Source organism: Acipenser ruthenus, chromosome 22, assembly GCF_902713425.1.
Source record: "Acipenser ruthenus chromosome 22, fAciRut3.2 maternal haplotype, whole genome shotgun sequence".
Classification (NCBI taxonomy): Eukaryota; Metazoa; Chordata; class Actinopteri; order Acipenseriformes; family Acipenseridae; genus Acipenser; species Acipenser ruthenus.
The window spans coordinates 15,494,653-15,515,848 of NC_081210.1; the positions used below are offsets into that span (position 1 = coordinate 15,494,653).

Below are 21,196 nucleotides of genomic sequence, written 5' to 3' on the forward strand. Positions count from 1 at the left end.
TATAATGATAAACATCCAGGAATGTTAATATTACTGAACAATTAAAATACTGCAGATACTGGTGACTGGCTCCAAAAAGTAATCTGCTACAAATTACTGATTACTTTCTATTACAAGTAATATGGATTACTTATATATTATTTTTGCCAACGAGGTTAATCACAAAAATAATAATTCTAAAACACACAACAGCGCACTTATTGTTAGGGCTGTATTTCTTTCACAGCTTTTCACACTCTAAAAATAGGTATGCAAGATATTTATTGCACAGCATGTTCTTAAATGTTTAAATGAAAAACAGGAAATGCTACATTGTATTTTTAAAAACATTCTATTTTCATCATCAGTGAACTATCAAACAAAATAAAAACATAAATACAGGTAAAGATAACGACATGTGAAATGTCCTCTTCTTGTACTGAAGAGAGCGACATTTAGCAGAAATATTTCCTATGTTTGATGCAGCTGATGTATTTTTTCTTGAAGACATTTTAAAGAAATGGTGCAGTGTGTTCAATCATTCACCAGAAGCACACTAAACCGACTGCCAGGTTCCTAAATGCAGTGGAACAGGTAGTGCATCAATAAGGCCAATGATTGCTGTATTTATTTTTAAATGATAATAAAAATGCATATTTGCACTATTCTAACAGAAATGGGTGAATTTCAAAGAAATCTGTGACAACTGTGAACAAAATACTGCCTTACTTATTGTTGTTTCCAAATTGCATACTTAAAACTTGTGCTTCAGATTTACACAGAATTGTTTGATCTTTTGTTTACCTTCTCCGTTTTAAACATTGCCAGCTGTAGGTAGAGCATGAAGTAATAAAAAGTAATCTCTTTCTCTTTTGGTCCTGAAAAGTAATGAGATTACTTGTCAATATTACATGTTAAAAGTAGCACTGCAATAAGTTACTCAAAGTTATGTTATTCCAAGTAATTCCATGTGGAGTGCGATGTTCTTCCTGTCTTGTAGAGGGGTTTCCGTTTCCGGTACAGCTGTGAAGGCCCGACTCACGGAGGAATACAGGGGGAGTGCAGCGAGAGAAACAGAAAGACACACCCTGCCATCAAGGTACTGAGCACCAGCAAGGCTCTTACAAAATAAACACACACACCCTGCCATCAGGGTACTGAGCACCAGCAATGCTCTTACAAAATAAACACACACACCCTGCCATCAAGGTACTGAGCACCAGCAAGGCTCTTACAAAATAAACACACACACCCTGCCATCAGGGTACTGAGCACCAGCAAGGCTCTTACAAAATAAACACACACACCCTGCCATCAAGGTACTCAGCACCAGCAAGGCTCTTACAAAATAAACACACACACCCTGCCATCAAGGTACTGAGCACCAGCAAGGCTCTTACAAAATAAACACACACACCATGCCATCAAGGTATTCAGCATCAGCAAGGCTCTTACAAAATAAACACACACACCCTGCCATCAAGGTATTCAGCACCAGCAAGGCTCTTACAAAATAAACACACACACCCTGCCATCAGGGTACTGAGCACCAGCAAGGCTCTTACAAAATAAACACACACACCCTGCCATCAAGGTACTGAGCACCAGCAAGGCTCTTACAAAATAAACACACACACCCTGCCATCAAGGTATTCAGCACCAGCAAGGGTCTTACAAAATAAACACACACACCCTGCCATCAAGGTATTCAGCAACAGCAAGGGTCTTACTTACAAAATAAAAATGTAGTGATATCCACTCTGCAAGACCAAGGCACTCCCTGTATCTAGAGCTGTGGCAAAGTGGTGATTGGATACAGGTGAGTGCAGTGCAGTTACAAATCACACGGACAATTACTAACAGGTGCAAGGGTGTTTATTGATAAATTACTACAATGTCCAAAGCCTTAAGGCAAAACACCTGTAAATAATAATGATGGAGTGAAACAGCGGCGTGTATCACTTCGGTTTGTAAAATCCCACGGGTTTGACCCGCAACCAAAATGTCCAGTTTTATCACCCACACAAAACACAAAGACACAGACACGGTTCCTACGGTGCGTGATTTAAGTGCTTGTGGTGAAAAGACAGTTCTCAGTGGAAAGTGAAGTGCTGGTGTCCGGGTTTAATGCTGGCCTGCGGCTGCAGCTCCGGATCGTGTTAGTAATCTTTAAGACAAACGAAACAAACAAACAAACAACGTTTACAAGACAGACTAACAAAACACTCACAGTTATTACATGCAGGGACTCCTTTCAGGTTCTTTCCTAACCATTCACAAAAGGAACAGATCACGTCCGCTATGACCCCTATTTATATCCTCGCTCATGACCCCTAGATTAACAAGCACATCTGCTCCTCCAATCCTCGGATGCCACACCGTTTACCGTCTGGGTCACTGAGTTTGGATACCGTAGCTCCGCCCTTTTCCTAACTTCCACCTACCCAATGGAATAAATTGTCATGCCATTTAATTAAGGGTACTCTGTTCCTCTTACACAGTGTTCTCACAGGTCGAGAGGGAGATCTAACACCAAGAATCATTCGATCTCTGTCACAAGAGCGCTTGAGCATGTCACCTCCTAGTGGTGCCATGGTTCAAATATACATTCTTTAAACTAGAACCATTTGACTAATCTACAACTGATCTTATCAAAGCTCTTTATAGATTAATAACATTTTCATATCTGCTCCTCATCAATAATCCAATATACCTTTTTTTTGCTACCATTGAATTAAAGTAAAGGTACTTGTGTTAATCAAAAATGGCTCCTATATATTTAAATTCTGGTCCTATTTGAACTCCTTTTCATATGAACCAGTTATTTTAACATCTTCTTCGTGAATACCATTGCTTCTGTTTTAACATCTTTCTTCTTCATGAAAACCATTGCTTTTGTTTTAACATCTCCTTCATGAATACCATTGCTTCTGTTTTAACATCTTTCTTCTTTGTGAATACCATTGCTTATGTTTTGACATCTTTGTCTTTCTTCTTCATGAATACCATTGCTTGTTTTAATATCTTTACCTTTATTCATGAATACCATTGCTTCTGTTTTAACATCTTTCTTCTTCATGAATACCATTGCTTCTGTTTTAACATCTTTACCTTTCTTCTTCGTGAATACCATTGCTTCTGTTTTAACATCTTTCTTCTTTGTGAATGCCATTGCTTCTGTTTTTGCAATTGAGAATCTGAAGCCACTCTTCCATTCTTTTAAGTGCTTGATTAACATGTCACAGACAGTGGGAGTGTGGGGTGCACTACTGAATAAAACCACTTGAGGCAGTATTGAGTTTCTGGAAAGTTCTCTTATTTTCTGTTTATTATCTCTCATAATCACAAATCAAATCTTCATAATTCCACAGGCTTTCTGTTCACACGTTTCTTTATAAATTCCTTCTTACTTTGATAAATCAAAGTTCCTTTAAAGATCATAAATCAATAAAATAACTCCCCACCTACCAACAATGGTATTCGGTTTGGTTAAATTAAAAAGTCTTAAACGTAAGAGAACCATTAACAAAGGACTTACAATAAACAAAAGAAGACTGTTTTAAAGTTTTTAAAGTTTCCTGGAGGACTTCACTCCATGGGAAGAGTCAGCGTCCTGCTGGATTTTCTCTCTCTCTCTCTCTCTCTCTCTCTCTCTCTCTCTCTCTCTCTCTCTCTCTCTCTCTCTCTCTCTCTCTCTCCCTCTGGATCTACTTGATAAAAATCCACACAGAGTGTTAGCGTCCTCCTTTCACAAGCACCTGTGCAAACAGCATGCCTGTCTCCTTCCACCAACCAACCCCGAGCTGTTACAATCTGGGCCCTATATACACAAGGAAACGCCCCCCTCCAATTAACAGCACTCAATCATCTGCTGATTTGAGAATGTTCCAGCATGTTCCGGGGTTGCTGCCCCCAACAAAGATGGCGACCGCTGTAACTGCTCTTCCGCCCCAACGTCAGTCCCATGTCAGGTGATCCTTGTTGGGAACTTCGTTGTCGATTCACAGCTCTCTGATGGCTGGGAGGTTGAATTGCAGTACAGGATCGCGTTACTCCGTCACACATGTGTATACATTGTTGCTACAAGCCCATATGACACTATCATCTGAATACATTGAAATTCAAACCATTAATCATCATCTTCATAAAGTACGACTGATCCCACTCCCATGGAGAGTCCCATTATCCATTTGAACATTTCCAGAAAATTCATTACCGTACCTAGTTTTACTTGAAATTATACATTTCTTCCTTTAATTATTATTATTATTATTATTATTATTATTATTATTATTATTATTATTATTATTATTATTATTTGTATATTTAATAATCATTTTGTCCATAACATATGCTTTCTCCACTTCTAAAAGATAAATGCCACTTTATTATAAATGGGCTTAATGTGACTCACTGTGTGTGACCCTGAGCACGTCACTGAATCTCCTTGTGCTCCATCCTTCCAATGAGATGTAAAACCGAGTGACTCTGCAGCAGCAGGTGTTGATGCACAGTTCACCCCCCCGTCCTGTAAGTCATGCTGGATAAAACCATCTGCTAAATCACTCATTCATAATAATAATAATAATAATAATAATAATAATAATAATAATAATAATAATAATAATAATAATAATAATAAAACTGCTCTCTGCCTCATTATACAAATTATTATTTTCTAAATAACCCATTACCCTGATATCATCCTCTCCATTATTTTCCCAGATGAGATGTTAATGCTCTAAGTTCTTATAAATTAATTAACTATATTCATCCTCTTTATTTTCTATTATGAGTCTATTCTCTGTAGTAAATCTCTTTTTGTTTTATTCCCATTTTTGTCATGACAAACTTTTGAAAGCTAAAATGTAATCTTTTTCATCTTTTCTACTAAAGCATTTCCCCTTACCAGCCTATTACTGACATACCTGTCTCCCAGGCCCTCCTTTGGAAATTGATGAGCCAATTTGGCCTGACCACATTCTCACATGTTTTTATATATTGTGATAAAGTAAAGGGTGTGGTTGTAGATGGTAAATACGTCAGGGCTGAGGTTTTGACAGCACTTTCTACCATCACAAAATGGCAGCAGGTAAAGGACTACATGTCACAAAATGGCCACCCACAGCACACTACAATTCCCACAATGCAAGGTGCCCAGGGTGTGGTAGCCACACCTGCCCTGAATTAGGCATAATCGTCCACCTATAAAAGGGCTGGGGCACAGCACGGGGGGGAAGGAGTACAAGGTGGTTAAGTGAGAGAGAGAGAGAGAGAGAGAGAGAGAGAGAGAGAGAGAGAGAGAGAGAGAGAGAGAGAGAGAGAGAGAGAGAGAGAGAGAGAGAGAGAGAGAGAGAGAGAGAGAGAGAGAGAGAGAGAGAGAGAGAAAGAAAAGTGCTGGTAAGAATTATTGCTTTAAAACTAAAAGGAAGAAAAAATAATTCTGTGTATGACTTGGACTGTTTTGACCACCCTTCTGGCGGATTAACCTGGACTGTATGAGAACCTGAACTGTGTTTGACCTCTGTATGGATGTGGCAAAGCGCCCCGCCCCTGTGTGCATTTGTTTTATGTGTTGTATGTTGCGTGTGTAAATGTTGGTGTATAGATTGGTACACGGGATATAAACGGGTCTGTGTTTCACGTGTATTTAAAAAGTGTATATTTGTATTTAGGCACGGGATTGCACATCACGCACGTGCATTTAAAATGTAATATGTGAGCACGGGGTTGCACAGAATTAATTCACGTGCTGGGATTCAAGTGAATAATTAATTAGTAATTGAATCCCAGCACAACAGTATATATAGAGACACGTAGCACTCAGTCAGGGTTGGTGTTCAGTGAGTGGAGAACGGGATTGGAGACGGAGGTAATAATAATAATAAGAAGAATAGTTAAGTGTTTTCACTCACCGTGTTTGTTCGTCTGTCTGTCCTGCACCGTCTGTTTAGTGTTTAGTCGTTTTGTATGTCTATTTATTTTGGCGTCAAGTGCCGTGTCCTGTTTTGTATTCCATTGTTCAAACCTTTTATTTTCTGTTTATTAAATGCTGAGCGCGATCACGCGCCCAGCTTATACCAAACCGTCTCTGTTTATTGTGTTCCTGTTTCTGGTCTGACGCCACCCACTCTGGCCGTCTTTGTGACACGTGGTGTCCTGCGTGGGATCGACAGCGCCTCCAGGACTCAGGCCAGAGCAGGAACCGCAGTTTTGGATTTAAAAAAATATAAAATAAAAAAAAATGGCAGAAGACGCCATCAAAGTGCGGGACTGGATGCTGGAAAATGCTGGGCTGGAGGCCCAGTCTATCCCAGTAGTCGTCCAGTTCCTGGAGTTTATGGACAGAGAGCGATGGGAGGCATATGCAAGGGAACAGACTGTAAGCACCTGGGAGGAAGGTGTGGGGTTGGTCCTCAGCTACCTGGAGGCAATTATAAGTGGAACAGCAGCCCAGGTAGCAGGTCCACCAGCAGAGGAAGAATGCCTGCTGTCCCCGTCTCCACCAGCAGAGGAAGAATGCCTGCTGGTTTTGCCTCCACAGCCCAAGCGGGAGGAGCCTGAGCGTCCACAGCCCAAGCGGGAGGAGCCCGAACGTCCTACGCCTGAGTGGGAGGAGCCCGAATGTCCTACGCCTGAGTGGGAGGAGCCCGAACGTCCTACGCCTGAGTGGGAGGAGCCCGAACGTCCTACGCCTGAGTGGGGGGAGCCCGAACGTCCACAGCCCAACAGGGAGGAGTCGGTGCGTCCACAGCCCAACAGGGAGGAGTCGGTGCGTCCACAGCCCAACAGGGAGGAGTCGGTGCGTCCACAGCCCAACAGGGCGGAGTCGGGGTGTCCACAGCCCAAAAGGGAGGAGTCGGTGCGTCCACAGCCCGAAGAGAGGGAAGTCGGGGCTTCCACAGCCCTAGGACCCAAGCTGCCAGCAGAGGGTGAATACCTGCTGGTCCCACCTCCACCAGCAGAGGGTGAATGCCTGCTGGTTCCACCTCCACCGCAGTGGGAGGACTGCTTGCCCCTCCCACCTCCACCAGCAGAGGGTGAATACCTGCTGGTTCCACCTTCACCGCAGTGGGAGGACTGCTGGCCCCTCCCACCTCCACCAGCAGAGGGTGAATACCTGCTGGTTCCACCACCGCCAGGAGCAGAGGAGCTGGAGCTGCCTCTGCCTCCACCACCACCAGGAGCAGAGGAGCAGGAGCTGCCTCTGCCTCCGCCACCACCACCGCAAGGAGCAGAGGAGCAGGAGCTGCCTCTGCCTCCGCCACCACCACCGCAAGGAGCAGAGGAGCAGGAGCTGCCTCTGCCTCCGCCACCACCACCGCAAGGAGCAGAGGAGCAGGAGCTGCCTCTGCCTCCGCCACCACCACCGCAAGGAGCAGAGGAGCAGGAGCTGCCTCTGCCACTTCCAGGAGCAGAGGAGCAGGAGCTGCCTCTGCCTCCACCACCGCCAGAAGCAGAACAGCAGGAGCTGTCTCTGCTTCCCGTACTTCCACCACGGGGAGTACGGTGGCCGGAGCCCCAGAAAGGGGAGCTGTCGGCCACGAAGAAGGGGGAGGAGGTCTGGAGACCACCAACCCCAGCAGCAGTTTCGCTGCCGGAGATCGTGGGGGAGGTCAGGAGACCTGCTCCCACTGCAGCAGTTTCGCTGCCGGAGATCGTGGGGGAGGTCTGGAGACCTGCTCCCACTGCAGCAGTTTCGCTGCCGGAGATCGTGGGGGAGGTCAGGAGACCTGCTCCCACTGCAGCTTCTTCGCTGCCGGCAGTACTGTGGTCGGAGCCCCACCAAAGGGAGCTACCGGCTACAAAGAAGGGGGACGAGGTCTGGAGACCACTTTCCCCAGCAGCAGTTTCGCTGCAGGAGTTCTTGTGGCCGGAGCCCCACAGGAGGGAGCTGCCGGCTACGAAGAAGGGGGAGGTCGGGGGACCACCTGCCCCCGCAGCTTTTTCGCTGCAGGACGGGACCAACAGGCTGTCAGCCGTGCCACTACCGGCAGGGGTGCTGACAGCATTGCCAGCCAAGGGCCCACTGAAGCCTCCCTTCCCAGCCCGAGACTTTGTTCTGGACTGCTGGGTTTTTAAGGGGGGAGGTGGCCGTTGAGGCCATGTGTGCTGCGCACAAGGGGGGGTATATGTGGCAAAGTGCCCGCCCCTGTGTGCATTTGTGTGATCTGTGTTGTATGTTGGATGTTGCGTGTGTTAATGTTGGTGTATAGATTGGTACACGGGATATAAACGGGTCTGTGTTTCACGTGTGTTTAAAGTGTATATTTGTATTTAGGCACGGGATTGCACATCACGCACGTGCATTTAAAATATAATATGTGTGGCACGGGGTTGCACGTAATGAATTCACGTGCTGGGATTCAAGTGAGTAATTAATTAGTAATTGAATCCCAGCACAACAGTATATATAGATGCACGTCTTAGTCACTTGTGGTTGGTGTTCGGTGAGTGGAGAACGGGTTAGGAGACGGAGGGTATTTTAAAAGTAATAATAGTAAAAGAAGCTCACCGTGTTTGTCTGTGTAGTCCGTGTTGTTTGTCTCTTTATTTTGGCGTGTAGTGCCGTGTCCAGCGTTTTTGTGTTTCAAACCTTTTATTTTCTGTGCTGTTTTATTAAATGCTGAGCGAAACCATTCGCTCAGCTCCACCAAACTCCAAGTCTCTGTCTGTTTGTGTTCCTGTTTCTGGTCTGACACCACCCACTCCGGCCGTCTTTGTGACAGAGATCCACAAGATTCTCTCTTGAAAGTTAGACAGATGCAAAAAAATTCAATATATATTGTGAGACAGCATGGAGGGGGTTAAAACCTCCCTGCGCAGAAAACAGGTGAAAATGCACACTGGTTTTAGTTTAATTGTATTTGTTTATTGTTAATTTAAATTGGTTAATTGTTTTATTGTTTAATTATCCCCTGCACCTGGTGGTTGTTATTAAAAAAAAGGGGCACGAACCCGAGTGAGTGGCAAGCTCGCTCACAATATACACAAATATAGTATTTTTTAAGCATAACATGCACCTTTCCACACATTTTATAAGAATTGCTGCATGTGAGGTGTCAAAGCTGGATGTCAAGCATGTGTAACGCATGCCATTTTTTTATTATTAACTTTCTTATCGGTTGTGAAACTTTTCAGCATAATAATTCTAATAACTAAATAAATGCCTATGTTGTTTTTAAACTAGAGGAAGAAAGAGAACACATTCACAAAGCCGCACAGCAGCGTGCCAAAGTCATTGAACTCGCGGTGGTACGCCTGATGTTCACAGCTTACCTACCTGATAACAACGGCACCTTCACACTCAGACTGGAGCCAGTGCTGTCAGGACCCATCTATGACAATAGTAAGTACAGCCATAAGAGAGCAGTGCTGGGGAACAAGTCATCCGTTACAGTTTCCAGTTACTTGAACATTCAGGTGATGTGCACTAGCACAGTTGAAGCTCTTTCTGATTTCTATGTTAGGCATTAGCTGTAGTCCTTTGTTTTAATGTAACTAAATGTGGGGTATTTTCACATCAAATATCATGCATTACCACATTCAGTTACCCGTCCAATAAAGGAACCATTACAGTTACAAGTTAGTTAAAAATGTAATCAGATTACAGTAATGTGCTACTCCCCAGCACTGTAAGTGTGTTATTTTCAGATTACAGTAATGTGCTACTCCCCAGCACTGTATTATTATTATTATTATTATTATTATTATTATTATTTATTTCTTAGCAGACGCCCTTATCCAGGGCGACTTACAGTCGTAAACAAAAATACATTTCAAGAATCACAGTACAAGTATTAATACAATTAAAAGCAAGATAAAATACAATCACTTTGGTTCTAGTAAGTACAGTGATAGTTACATCAGGATATAATTAAATACAAAATACTATAGATTAAATAACACTTGTGACAGATTACAGTACTCTAAAGTACAGGATTAAATGCAGTAAAATCGGGAGCAGATAAGAGCAAGTAAAGCGCATTAAGGAAGAGTGATAGTGTCCAGAGGGAAAAGAGGAGTTCTACAAGTGCTGTCTGAAGAGGTGAGTCTTGAGGAGGCGCCGGAAGGTGGTCAGGGACTGGGCAGTCCTGACATCTGTAGGAAGGTCATTCCACCACTGCGGGGCGAGAGTGGAGAAGGAGCGGGCTGTGGAGGCAGGGGAGCGTAGAGGAGGTAGAGCCAGAGGTCAAGTGGGGGTGTAGGGAGAGATGAGGGTCTGGAGATAGCTGGGTGCAGTCTGGTCAAGGCATCTGTAGGCTAGTACAAGAGTCTTGAACTGGATGCGAGCGGTGATCGGGAGCCAGTGGAGTGAGCGGAGCAGTGGAGTTGCGTGGGAGAAGCGAGGCAGAGAGAACACCAGGCGAGCAGCGAAGTTCTGGATGAGCTGGAGCGGACGGGTGGCGGACGCAGGGAGGCCAGACAGGAGGGAGTTGCAGTAGTCTAGGCGGGAGAATACCAGGGCCTGGACCAGGAGCTGGGTGGCGTAGTTGGTGAGGAAAGGTCAGATTCTTCGTATGTTGCTCAAGAATCGGTAAGTGCGTGCCAGAGTGGAGATGTGCTGGGAATAAGAGAGGCAGGGGTCCAGGGTGACTCCTAGGTTCATAGCTGAGGAGGAAGGAGAGAGTGTGGTAGATTCCAGAGGGGGAGGAGGAGGAGGAGGAGGAGAGAAAGGAAAGGAGGTCAGATTTAGAGAGGTTGAGTTTGAGGTGATGCAAGTGCATCCATGAGGAGGGAGAGGTGTTAAAGAGTTTGCGGATATCTGAGATTTTAGAAGAGAAGAAAGAGGCAAAGTCATCAGAGGAAATAGAGGAGGGAGGAGGGGGAGGGTTTAGGAGGGAGGAGAAGGTAGAGAATAGTTTACGTGGGTTGTTAGTGGAGGCTTGGATTATAGATTGGAAATAAGAACATTTAGCAGAGGAGAGAGTAGAGGAGAATCACGTAACTCTACTAGCAACACACTTTCACAATTATTTTCAGAACTTGGTAAGGGTTACTGTGACGTAATTATATCAAGACTTAGTGCTGGGACGAACACGGGATTTTCATGTTCAGATATTCATTTGTTATTCAAAAGGTAATAAAATTCATTATATCGTGCTGAGACAGCATAGCGGCAGGGGGCGTGGCCATGGCCCCTGTGTGTTGTAATGCTTTTTATTTTATTTATTTTATTAATTAATTTTTTGTTTACATTCACTGCGGTTCGGAATTGAACTGCTTCGCAGACACGCTACAGTTTCGCTAAAGGGGAATCCCACCTAGTACGGTTTGTAGTCAGTGTCTTTATGCACACATGTAATGTGCCTATCCGGCCGGTAGGGGTCGTTCATTACATATTTTAAGGTTACAACCACAACAAGCTATTTCGAATTCCACCAGGGTATCCCTACATTTAAAAGATTCATGGAACGTGACTAGTTTGTTCATAAATATGTATGCTCGCACACTGCCTTTTCACTGCATTTTTAAATGCTGTACAATTTTGACAAAGCATTATAAAAACTCCATGACAAACTTCCATTTTATTTATTAGCTATAAAACCACTGCCAACTATTTTCTTATATATATATATATATATATATATATATATATATATATATATATATATATATATATATATATATATTTGTGGGAAAAAATGGGGAAAAAACTGAACAAATTGGATTAAAAAAATCAAGGAATTATGGCCATGTATACAAAAGGGACCAAAAGCAACCAAAAAAAAACTTATTAATTGAACAAAAAGAAAAAAAAGAAGAAAGAAAAACATTCAAATTATTCGTCCCAGGCACCCTGACCTCCTAATATGGTCATCTACCGGAAATACACAAGTAGGACCTCGTTTTAAAGGTCTAAATCTACTCTTTCCAGTGACACAAACAGGGCTGTCTCTCACAGTGCCTGAGTAAAAAGAGTTAAAGGGCCAGGTCACCGACGGGATATTTAACATTGGGCGGGCCCTAAAAGGTTAAATGAGACACAGCTATTATTATTTATTTCTTAGCAAACGCCCTTATCCAGGGCGACATACAATTGTTACAAGATATCATGTTATTTTTGCATACAATTACCCATTTATACAGCTGGGTTTTTACTGGAGCAATCTAGGTAAAATACCTTGCTCAAGGGTACAGCAGCAGTGTCCCCCACCTGGGATTAAACCCACAACCCTCTGGTCAAGAGTCCAGAGCCCTAACCACTACTCCACACTGCTGCCCTAAATAAAATAGAAGAAAAAATACTAAAAAGACTACAACATGGGCTGTTAATGTATTTAAGACACGCTTTTTGTATTTAAGACACAGTTTTTTAACACTGAGAGCTGGAATAAATAGATTTTTTAACAGTAGAAATGTTAACATCTCTGTTGACTCTAGTGTTTGACCTCAAAGTAAATATATATATATATATATATTTAGAAAGTATGTTTATAAAATCTAGTCCAGGAAGCTTGTTTATGTTTTTGTTTTGTATTTATGTATTTAAATAAAGAGGCTCCTAACACTTGTGATCTGAAAATTGTGAGAATGGACCGGGTGTGTGGCTCAGCTGCAGGGGGAGAGGAGATGTATCTTCTGTGTGACAAAGTGCAGAAAGGTAAGAGACCAGCGTTCACAGATGCTATGAAGGGTTGCCTAAAGAAAACTAACAAAATGTGAAAGGACAACATAAACCAACTGGATGGTGAACAAAGTAATGAAATAATTTAAAGTGTTTGGGATTAAAACTAAAGATGTGTTAACGAATAAACTTGTAAATGATAATGGTGTGCTAATGAAGGGAAAGTAAAATGAAATAAGTTTGGGTTAAAATAAATATTATTATGCAGGAACAATACCTTGGGGGCATTAGGACCCTGTGGAGGTTACTGGAGTCAGGGTTGTTTAAGGATGTAATTAGTTATGTTTAAAAGGTGTGTGTGTGTGTGTGTGTGTGGATCAGGGAGGGTGGTAGTAGGAGTTTTGGGTTGAGAGCTGGAGAGTTGGAGAGCAAGTGAACAGATTACTATTATTGGGTAAACTAGAAAACCAACACATTGGAAAAGGTATTGGGACAACAGCTTGGATTAGGATTTGGTTTTGGAGATGAGGTAACAGGCTTAGCCTGCCTCGTAATTAGATAGTAAACCTTCTGTTTAGATAGGACCCAAGAGCGGGTTATTATTATTATTATTATTTATTTCTTAGCAGACGCCCTTATCCAGGGCGACTTACAATCGTAAGCAAAAACATTTCAAGCATTACAATACAAGTAATACAATAAGAGCAAGAAATACAATAACTTTTGTTCAAGTAAAGTACAAGTTTGACAAACCACAATTCAATAATACAGCAGGTAATAGTGATAGTTACATCAGGATATGATTAAATAGTGATAGTTACATCAGGATGTGATTAAATACAAAGTACTACAGGTTAAAAACTTGGCAGATTACAGTATTCTGAAGTACAGGATTAAATGCAGTAAAATAGGGGCTGATAAGAGCAAAATAAAGCACATTTACATGAAGGGTGATAGTGTCCCAGGATACAAACAGAGGAGTTCTACAGGTGCTCTTTGAAGAGGTGAGTCTTAAGGAGGCGCCGGAATGTGGTCAGGGACTGGGCAGTCCTGACATCTGTAGGAAGGTCATTCCACCACTGCGGAGCAAGGGTGGAGAAGGAGCGGGCTTTGGAGGCAGGGGAGCGTAGCGGTGGTAGAGCTAGTCTTCTAGTGCAGGCGGAGTGGAGAGGTCGAGTGGGGGTGTAGGGAGAGATGAGGGTCTGGAGGTAGCTGGGTGCAGACTGGTCAAGGCATCTGTAGGCTAGTACAAGAGTCTTGAACTGGATGCGAGCGGTGATTGGGAGCCAGTGGAGCGAGCGGAGTAGTGGAGTAGCGTGGGCGAAGCGAGGCAGAGAGAACACCAGGCGGGCAGCAGAGTTCTGGATGAGCTGGAGCGGACGGGTGGCGGACGCAGGGAGGCCAGCCAGGAGGGAGTTGCAGTAGTCTAGGCGGGAGAGTACCAGGGCCTGGACCAGGAGCTGGGTAGCATAGTTGGTGAGGAGATGCCAGCAAACGCTGTATCTGGGTTGGGTTTTGTTTTGTTTATTTTCTTTTGTTATTTTAAATAATAAACGTACACTACAGCGTTTGCTGGCATCCTGGTCTTCAAGTGTTATTTGAAGGAGAGAAAACCTGTGAGAAGGCGGCAATTGGTCACAATATATATGTTAAGGGCAAACCTGTGGTCTGGCGAGTCTAGCTTTGCCCGGGCCAGTGTAGCTTCATTGTGTGTCATTGAAGGTGTACTTCATATATGAAGAATGTATTGTAGCGATCCGTGCAAGTGTATTTATGTACCGTATTCCCTGTTGTTTGTTTGTGTTTGCATGCTGTGTGTGTTAATCCCTCCCTGCTGTATTCCTCCATTGCTTGTTTTCCTTTTGTTTGTGTATTCCCGTAACATGTAACCCGCTGTTGCGAATTCAACGCTTGTCTTCTTTCTATTCCTTAAGGATATTATCTTCAATTATTGCTCATCCTTGTTATGCAGCTTTTTGCGTCTTCCAGTCCTGGGTTTGTCAATTACAGATGATGTTTCTCTGTACTTGCTGATTATGCTTCAGATGCCACACCTTGAAAATCCAGTGATGCGCTCTATTTCTCTCAATGTGTTTCCTTCTTTATGCAAGTCAAGGTTGTTATAATAGTAGAAAACATTAGTGGAGGCTTTGAGTAAACTGTTGATGTTCATAATGCATCAGAGTAGAAAAATGCAACATGTCTAAGACTTTTGCACAGCAGTGTATCTACAGTGCCTGTAGAAAGTCTACACCCCCTTGAACTTTTTTCACATTTTGTTGTGTCAGTGCCTCAGAGTTTCATGCATTTAAATGATGATTTTTTTTCCACTTATCTACACACCATACTCCACACTGTTAAGTGGAAAATAGTTTTTATTGAGAAAAAAATTATATATTAAAAATACAAAACTTAAAGATCATAATTGGATAAGTCTCCACCCCCCTGAGTTAATACTTGGTGGAAGCACCTTTGGCAGCAATTACAGCTGTGAGTCTGTTGGGATAGGTCTCTACCAACTTTGCACACCTAGATTTGACAATATTTGACCATTCTTCTTTACAAAACTGTTCAAGCTCTGTCAAGTTCCTTGGGGAGCGTTGATGGACAGCAATCTTCAAGTCATGCCACAAATTTTCGATTGGATTTAGGTCGGGGCTCTGACTGGGCCACTCAAGGACATTTACCTTTTTGTTCCTTAGCCACTCCAGTGTAGCTTTGGCTGTGTGCTTTGGGTTGTTGTCATGCTGAAAGGTGAACTTCCGTCCCAGTTTCAGCTTTCTTGCAGAGGGCAACAGGTTTTCCTCAAGGACTTCTCTGTACTTTGCTCCATTCATTTTCCCTTCTATCCTGACAAGTGCCCCAGTCCCCCAGTAGAGATATAGACCAGCTCTCAGCTTGTGGGGGCATTCCCAGCCCCAGCTCCCCTTGATATATAGAGATACAGACCAGCTCCTAGCTTGTGGGGGCATTCCCAGCCCCAGCTTCCCTTGATATATAGAGATACAGACCAGCTCCTAGCTTGTGGGGCAGCCCCAGCCCTAGCCCACCTTGATATATAGAGATACAGACCAGCTCCTAGCTTGTGGGGGCATTCCCAGCCCCAGCTCCCCTTGATATATAGAGATACAGACCAGCAACCAGCTTGTGGGGCAGCCCCAGCCCTAGCCCACCTTGATATATAGAGATACAGACCAGCTCCTAGCTTGTGGGGCAGCCCCAGCCCCAGCACACCTTGATATATAGAGATACAGACCAGCTCCTAGCTTGTGGGGCAGCCCCGAGCAGGATTATTTATTTAAAAAATAACATAAATAACAACTGGTAGCTGCGATGTGTTTACCAACAAGACAACAAACAGACAAGTCCTGTTCTTAAAATGAGTCAGACTGGATTCAAGTTCACCACCTGAAGGGAGAAGCACATCAAAGCTAAACTGGTGATTTTCTGCCCACTGAGACTCCGGATCAGCACCAGAGACACCTGTGGTAAAGAACAATATAAAGAACAAGTGCTCAGTGCAATCAAAATAAAGTGAAATAGCTAATTAAACAAAATGCAATACACACAAGTGAAATAAACCAAACAGCCCTTCATGCAATAGTAAATAAAGAAACAAACCTCCTGTGGCAATGTGCCCCGCCCCTGTGTGCATTTGTGTGTTATGTATTGTATGGTGCGTGTGTTAATGTTGGTGTATAGTCATTGGTACACAGGATATAAATGGGTCTGTGTTTCACGTGTATTTAAAAATGTATAATTGTATTTAGGCACGGGATTGCACATCACTGCACGTGCATTTAAAGTAAGTAATATGTGCGCACGAGGTTGCACATAATCAATTCACGTGCTGGGATTCAAGTGAATAATTAATTAGTAATTGAATCCCAGCACAACAGTATAAATAGATGCACGTTTCATTCACCCGGGGTTGGGTGTTCAGGGTGAAGGAACGGGAGAGAGTGAGGAGATAAATTAATAGTGAACAATTGCTACGTGGTATGTGTTTGTTTAGTGTTCGTCCCTGTGTGTCAGTGTCTGTTCGTTTTGTTTATATATTTATTTTGGCGTAAGTGCCGTGTCCTGTTTTGTGTTTAAAACCTTTTTATTTTGCAATAAACCTTCTGAACGCTACCATTGCATCTCAGTTTCACTCATCACCACCGTCTGTCTGTGTGTTTCTTCCGGGTCTGACGTGTCACCACTCAGCCAGCCTTGTGACACCTCCACAACCCCAAATTAACACACCAGGCCCCACAAGCCCTGAAGCAGACCCCAGGAGGCAGAGCAGCACAATAAATGCAGTGCAATCTCCCCTCAGTGGGCAGCCCAGCACCTGTCAGCCTCACTTCAAATTGGGTCTTGAGTTAGGAACAATAAACACAGTAATTAGTCACTATTGTACCAGTATATTAAGATCACAGGCTTTAAACAGACTAGCCAATAACACTAGCTTACACTGAGACAAAATTGCCTTTCTTTTTTGGATCAACACCCTAGGATAAAATAAAGCGTTTCAAAAGAAGCCAGAGGTATAATAGTCTTTACCTTACCACAAAGCAACCACAGCTCTAAAATATCAGATACACAGGACATAACCATAACAACGTGGGCTTTCATAGGTAACCGATGAGTAAATAAAACACTATTTAAAAAGCAAGGAAACAGCGGCTGGCTGGCATTCTTTGTCCTAAACTAAAAACAAAGAGTCATGCTGGACCAGCCACTTCAACATTAAAATTCACAGTCATGATAAAACAAATAAAATACCTTAGGAGAATCCAGAACGGAACCACAAGATAGTCTTAATCTTCGGAGCTTGCCCTGCAACATACCGATAAAAATAGTATAAAGGTAAATTAAAAACAGAACAGGAGTAATAGCCACTAAATAAAAAACAAAGATGGGGAAAAGATGGTGCAACACCCTTACCTTCTATAACAGACAACAAACTGGAGCAACAGCAGGGACCTAGATCACTGCTCTTTCATTGCCTGTGCTGGCCACTTATTTATACAGCTTTCAATGAGGTTGCTGGAGCCCAAGAACCCTAAGTGGGTCCTAGTGTCCCACCCGTGACACAGGGCTAGGGGTTTTTAACCCTATCCTTGCCAAACCAGAACAAAAACAATATTATTTCCATCAGCAATGCCCCAGAGGACCCGTCGCTGTGCCGCACACTCTCTGCAGTGGTTTTCAGTATCTTATTGTGTTACTGCAGTGTAAACGGTGGGCAGGATCAAGGAGCCTCCCTATTATTCTCTTCCCTTTTCCTTAGATGACATCCAAGTGAGATTCTATGAGCAAGATGAGAATGGCCCACTCTGGGAAGCATTTGGAAAGTTTGGACCTGCAGACGTCCATAGACAGGTAATGAAGCTCAAGGAATTTTTGAGAGGTTACTGGTTATACAGTGGCACCAACCTCTGTTCAGACTCTTATCATTCGTTACAGACTCCATTATTAATGAGGATAGCTGGTGTGCTTATTAAAGTGTAGAATACAGTTCCCAGTAAAGTACAAATTGAACGCTTGGGGGCGCCTCAGGGATTTGTACTGGCCAATGAAAATAGAGAAGTGGAAGCATCTGTCTCTTCTTGCTCTCCTTGTTCTTGATATAACACAGTAAATGAAGACAGATCCTTATGAAGCTTAGAAAACTTGTGGGGAATGATATGAACGAAGGACTGCAATTTAAATGTGTCACCTTCCTAGTTTATTTATTTTGAAATTTATTTATTTTTTAATTGACATCTGTAACCTCTTTTGGCCATTAGTCGAGTGACATGAGCTCTACTAAGCCCTTCTCAATCCAGGCTTGTATATAATAAAATCTGAGAGCTAGCCTGGCCAAGCAGACTAAAGCACTGTGGTCAAGTGTCAGACACATCTGGATACAGAGCTCTGAATGCCAGTTGTGTGTGATGACATCTGTCATTTCCAAGTGTACAACTTAGCAAAAAGGAGCAGCCAGATAAAGATGTAATATCTCAAGTTATATAGAAGAAAGGGCCAGCCCTGTAAAGATTGGATGTGAAAGGTATTATTCATGTTGATGCTAGTTCCTAGAGGACCCAGTTTACCCCGATTGTGTCTTCTTTAACTTGTACATGCCATCTTTACAGGGCTGACCCTTTCTTGGATCTAACTGGGCCTCTTTGTTGATATTGTACCTGTATATTGTATGCTAACTTGGTCATTTTTGTACGTGTAAAATATTATTATTATTATTATTATTATTATTATTATTATTATTATTACTATTATTTATTTCTTAGCAGATGCCCTTATCCAATTGTTACAAGATATCACATTATTTTTATATACAATTGTCCATTTATACAGTTGGGTTTTTATTGGAAGAGGACTTTGCTGCCCTTCCTCTGACTTTTATTTTGGTTTGTGTTTTCGTGCTCCTCAAATGTCATACAGCATCTACTGCTCTCTGTACTCCTAACTCTGCAAGTGCGGACGTTAAATAGACCGATGTGCTCATTGAGACCCTCATTATCATGATTGCAGATCATTATTTGTGCATGTTGAGTAATTTGCATTGCTCTTAAGTTTACATAGGGCGCAGTGCAAAATAATTGCCTGGCCACAATGCAATTTTAATTTTGCTTCTGCAATTATTTGCACTGTGCCTATACTTACATCACCCCCATCATGTTTTAAAATGAAAATCACTGTTTGCTATAGCATGTGCTTCATTCAAAGCAGCACTGATACCTAGATAATGAATGGATGTAGATGGTGGAGAACGTTGGAGCTGTTTTCTTAGCTACAATCACTTTAAAGGACTGCTGTCCAAGGCTTTCAAATCCATTATCACATTTTAGCAAAAGCAATATAAGCACTGCCCCCTTCTGTTGAAGAAACAGAACTCCCTTTTTATTCTGCTATCTTACTAAGCCCCTTTCACACACAAATGCCGCTACTGAGCCGTCGCAGAGACATTAAAAAAATTATTTAAAATACCCATTCACACGGCACGAAATTGCGCAATCTATGCAGGTATAATAACATCATAACCCTTTCACACAGCCAAAGGAATCCTGTGAGTACAACTTTCAAACCTGTCAGTCAACAAACGGCGATTCGCCATAAATTTCAGCATCACGCACTGCCCCTTCTATTTGTGAATCCACCTCCTCGGCAGCCCGTAAAGTTAACAATTCCTTAACTTATTCCAGACTCCAATTACTACCTGGTTCTTGATCAGCCATTGCATTGGATAAAAATGAAAGCGTGTAACAAAAAATACCAAACACGTCCGGTATACAGTCACGTGGGATATTGACTTTCAATCCACGCCCACTATAGCGCTTCAGTGCTGGCATAGCATTTCACACAGGAGTTAAAGACGGTTCAGTGCCGTCTCTGAACCACCTCGCAATATGACGGCTCTGTGACGGTATAGACAATTCATACAGACCACAATACCGCATCAGTGCCGGTTCTGAGCCATCATAACTCGTCTGTGTGAAAGGGGTTAGATGTCAATAAAATCAGGAAATAGTCAAAATAGTGAATTAGGGAAGGACTCATATACAGGAATATATAGGACTTACAATGTAGGCTACTGTGAACGTGGCCGAACAGTGACTTAACCGAATCAGTGAATAATGGAATGGTGACAAATCGAGGTAGCATTGCACTTTCATGTTTAAAATATCGAGGGAGAGTTGCACTTTCATGTTTAAAATATCAAGGGATTGTTGCACTTTCATGTTTAAAATGTTATCCTTCAGTTTGGAATATGCAGACAGCTCTATAAATGAGAAGTTACTGCAGCTTCCTGATTACCAATCACTTCCAGTGTTGTAGTTCAAACTCAGACCATGTGACCTACAACAAAAGTACCAGGATGCAGCAATTAATCTATAGCATTGTATCTGAAAACACAAAACAAGAGAAGAACCAACGCCTTATTAGACTAGTACAAGTGTCATGAAGAGTTAGTGACTGTTTTCATTGTGACAGACCGCATTTAAAACAAACTACTTTACACTTTTTTTTTGGTATCTTGACCCTCCTGACCAGGTGCCTGGTGAGATCAAGCACTACAGCACACCCTCCTGACCAGGTGGCTGGTGAGATCAAGCACTACAGCACACCCTCCTGACCAGGTGCCTGGTGAGATCAAGCACTACAGCACACCCTCCTGACCAGGTGCCCGGTGAGATCATCGCACTACAGCACACCCTCCTGACCAGGTGCCTGGAGAGATCAAGAACTACAGCAGACCCTCCTGACCAGGTGCCTGGTGAGATCAAGCACTACAGCACACCCTCCTGACCAGGTGCCTGGTGAGATCAAGCACTACAGCACACCCTCCGGACCAGGTGCCTGGTGAGATCAAGCACTACAGCACACCCTCCTGACCAGGTGCCCGGTGAGATCATCGCACTACAGCAGACCCTCCTGACCAGGTGCCTGGAGAGATCAAGCACTACAGCAGACCCTCCTGACCATGTGCCTGGTGAGATCAAGCACTACAGCACACCCTCCTGACCAGGTGCCCGGTGAGATCATCGCACTACAGCACACCCTCCTGACCAGGTGCCCGGTGAGATCATCGCACTACAGCAGACCCTCCTGACCAGGTGCCTGGTGAGATCAAGCACTACAGCAGACCCTCCTGACCAG

At 43.1% G+C, this 21,196-nt stretch overlaps 1 protein-coding gene across 1 annotated transcript; it reads left to right on the top strand.

Annotated features, from left to right (window-relative positions):
- Positions 1-989: 989 nt before the first annotated feature.
- On the top strand, positions 990-20,668 carry LOC117431778 (nuclear factor NF-kappa-B p105 subunit-like). The gene is made up of 5 exons (XM_058996018.1): positions 990-1,078; positions 9,170-9,328; positions 12,479-12,583; positions 17,826-17,917; positions 20,591-20,668. Exons 2-5 carry the CDS (start codon positions 9,244-9,246, stop codon positions 20,627-20,629), a joined length of 321 nt encoding a protein of 106 aa, XP_058852001.1. The 5' UTR covers positions 990-1,078; positions 9,170-9,243; the 3' UTR covers positions 20,630-20,668.
- Positions 20,669-21,196: the final 528 nt, after the last annotated feature.

What these genes read in the sequence shown, in the direction of transcription:
- LOC117431778 (XM_058996018.1), top strand. Translation starts at nt 9,244, where the DNA reads ATGTTCACAGCTTACCTACCTGATAACAACGGCACCTTCACACTCAGA. An exon ending in AGGACCCATCTATGACAATA is followed by an intron (nt 9,329 to 12,478) that starts GTAAGTACAGCC and finishes ATTTAAATAAAG; the next exon opens with AGGCTCCTAACACTTGTGAT. An exon ending in CTGCAGACGTCCATAGACAG is followed by an intron (nt 17,918 to 20,590) that starts GTAATGAAGCTC and finishes CCTCCTGACCAG; the next exon opens with GTGCCTGGTGAGATCAAGCA.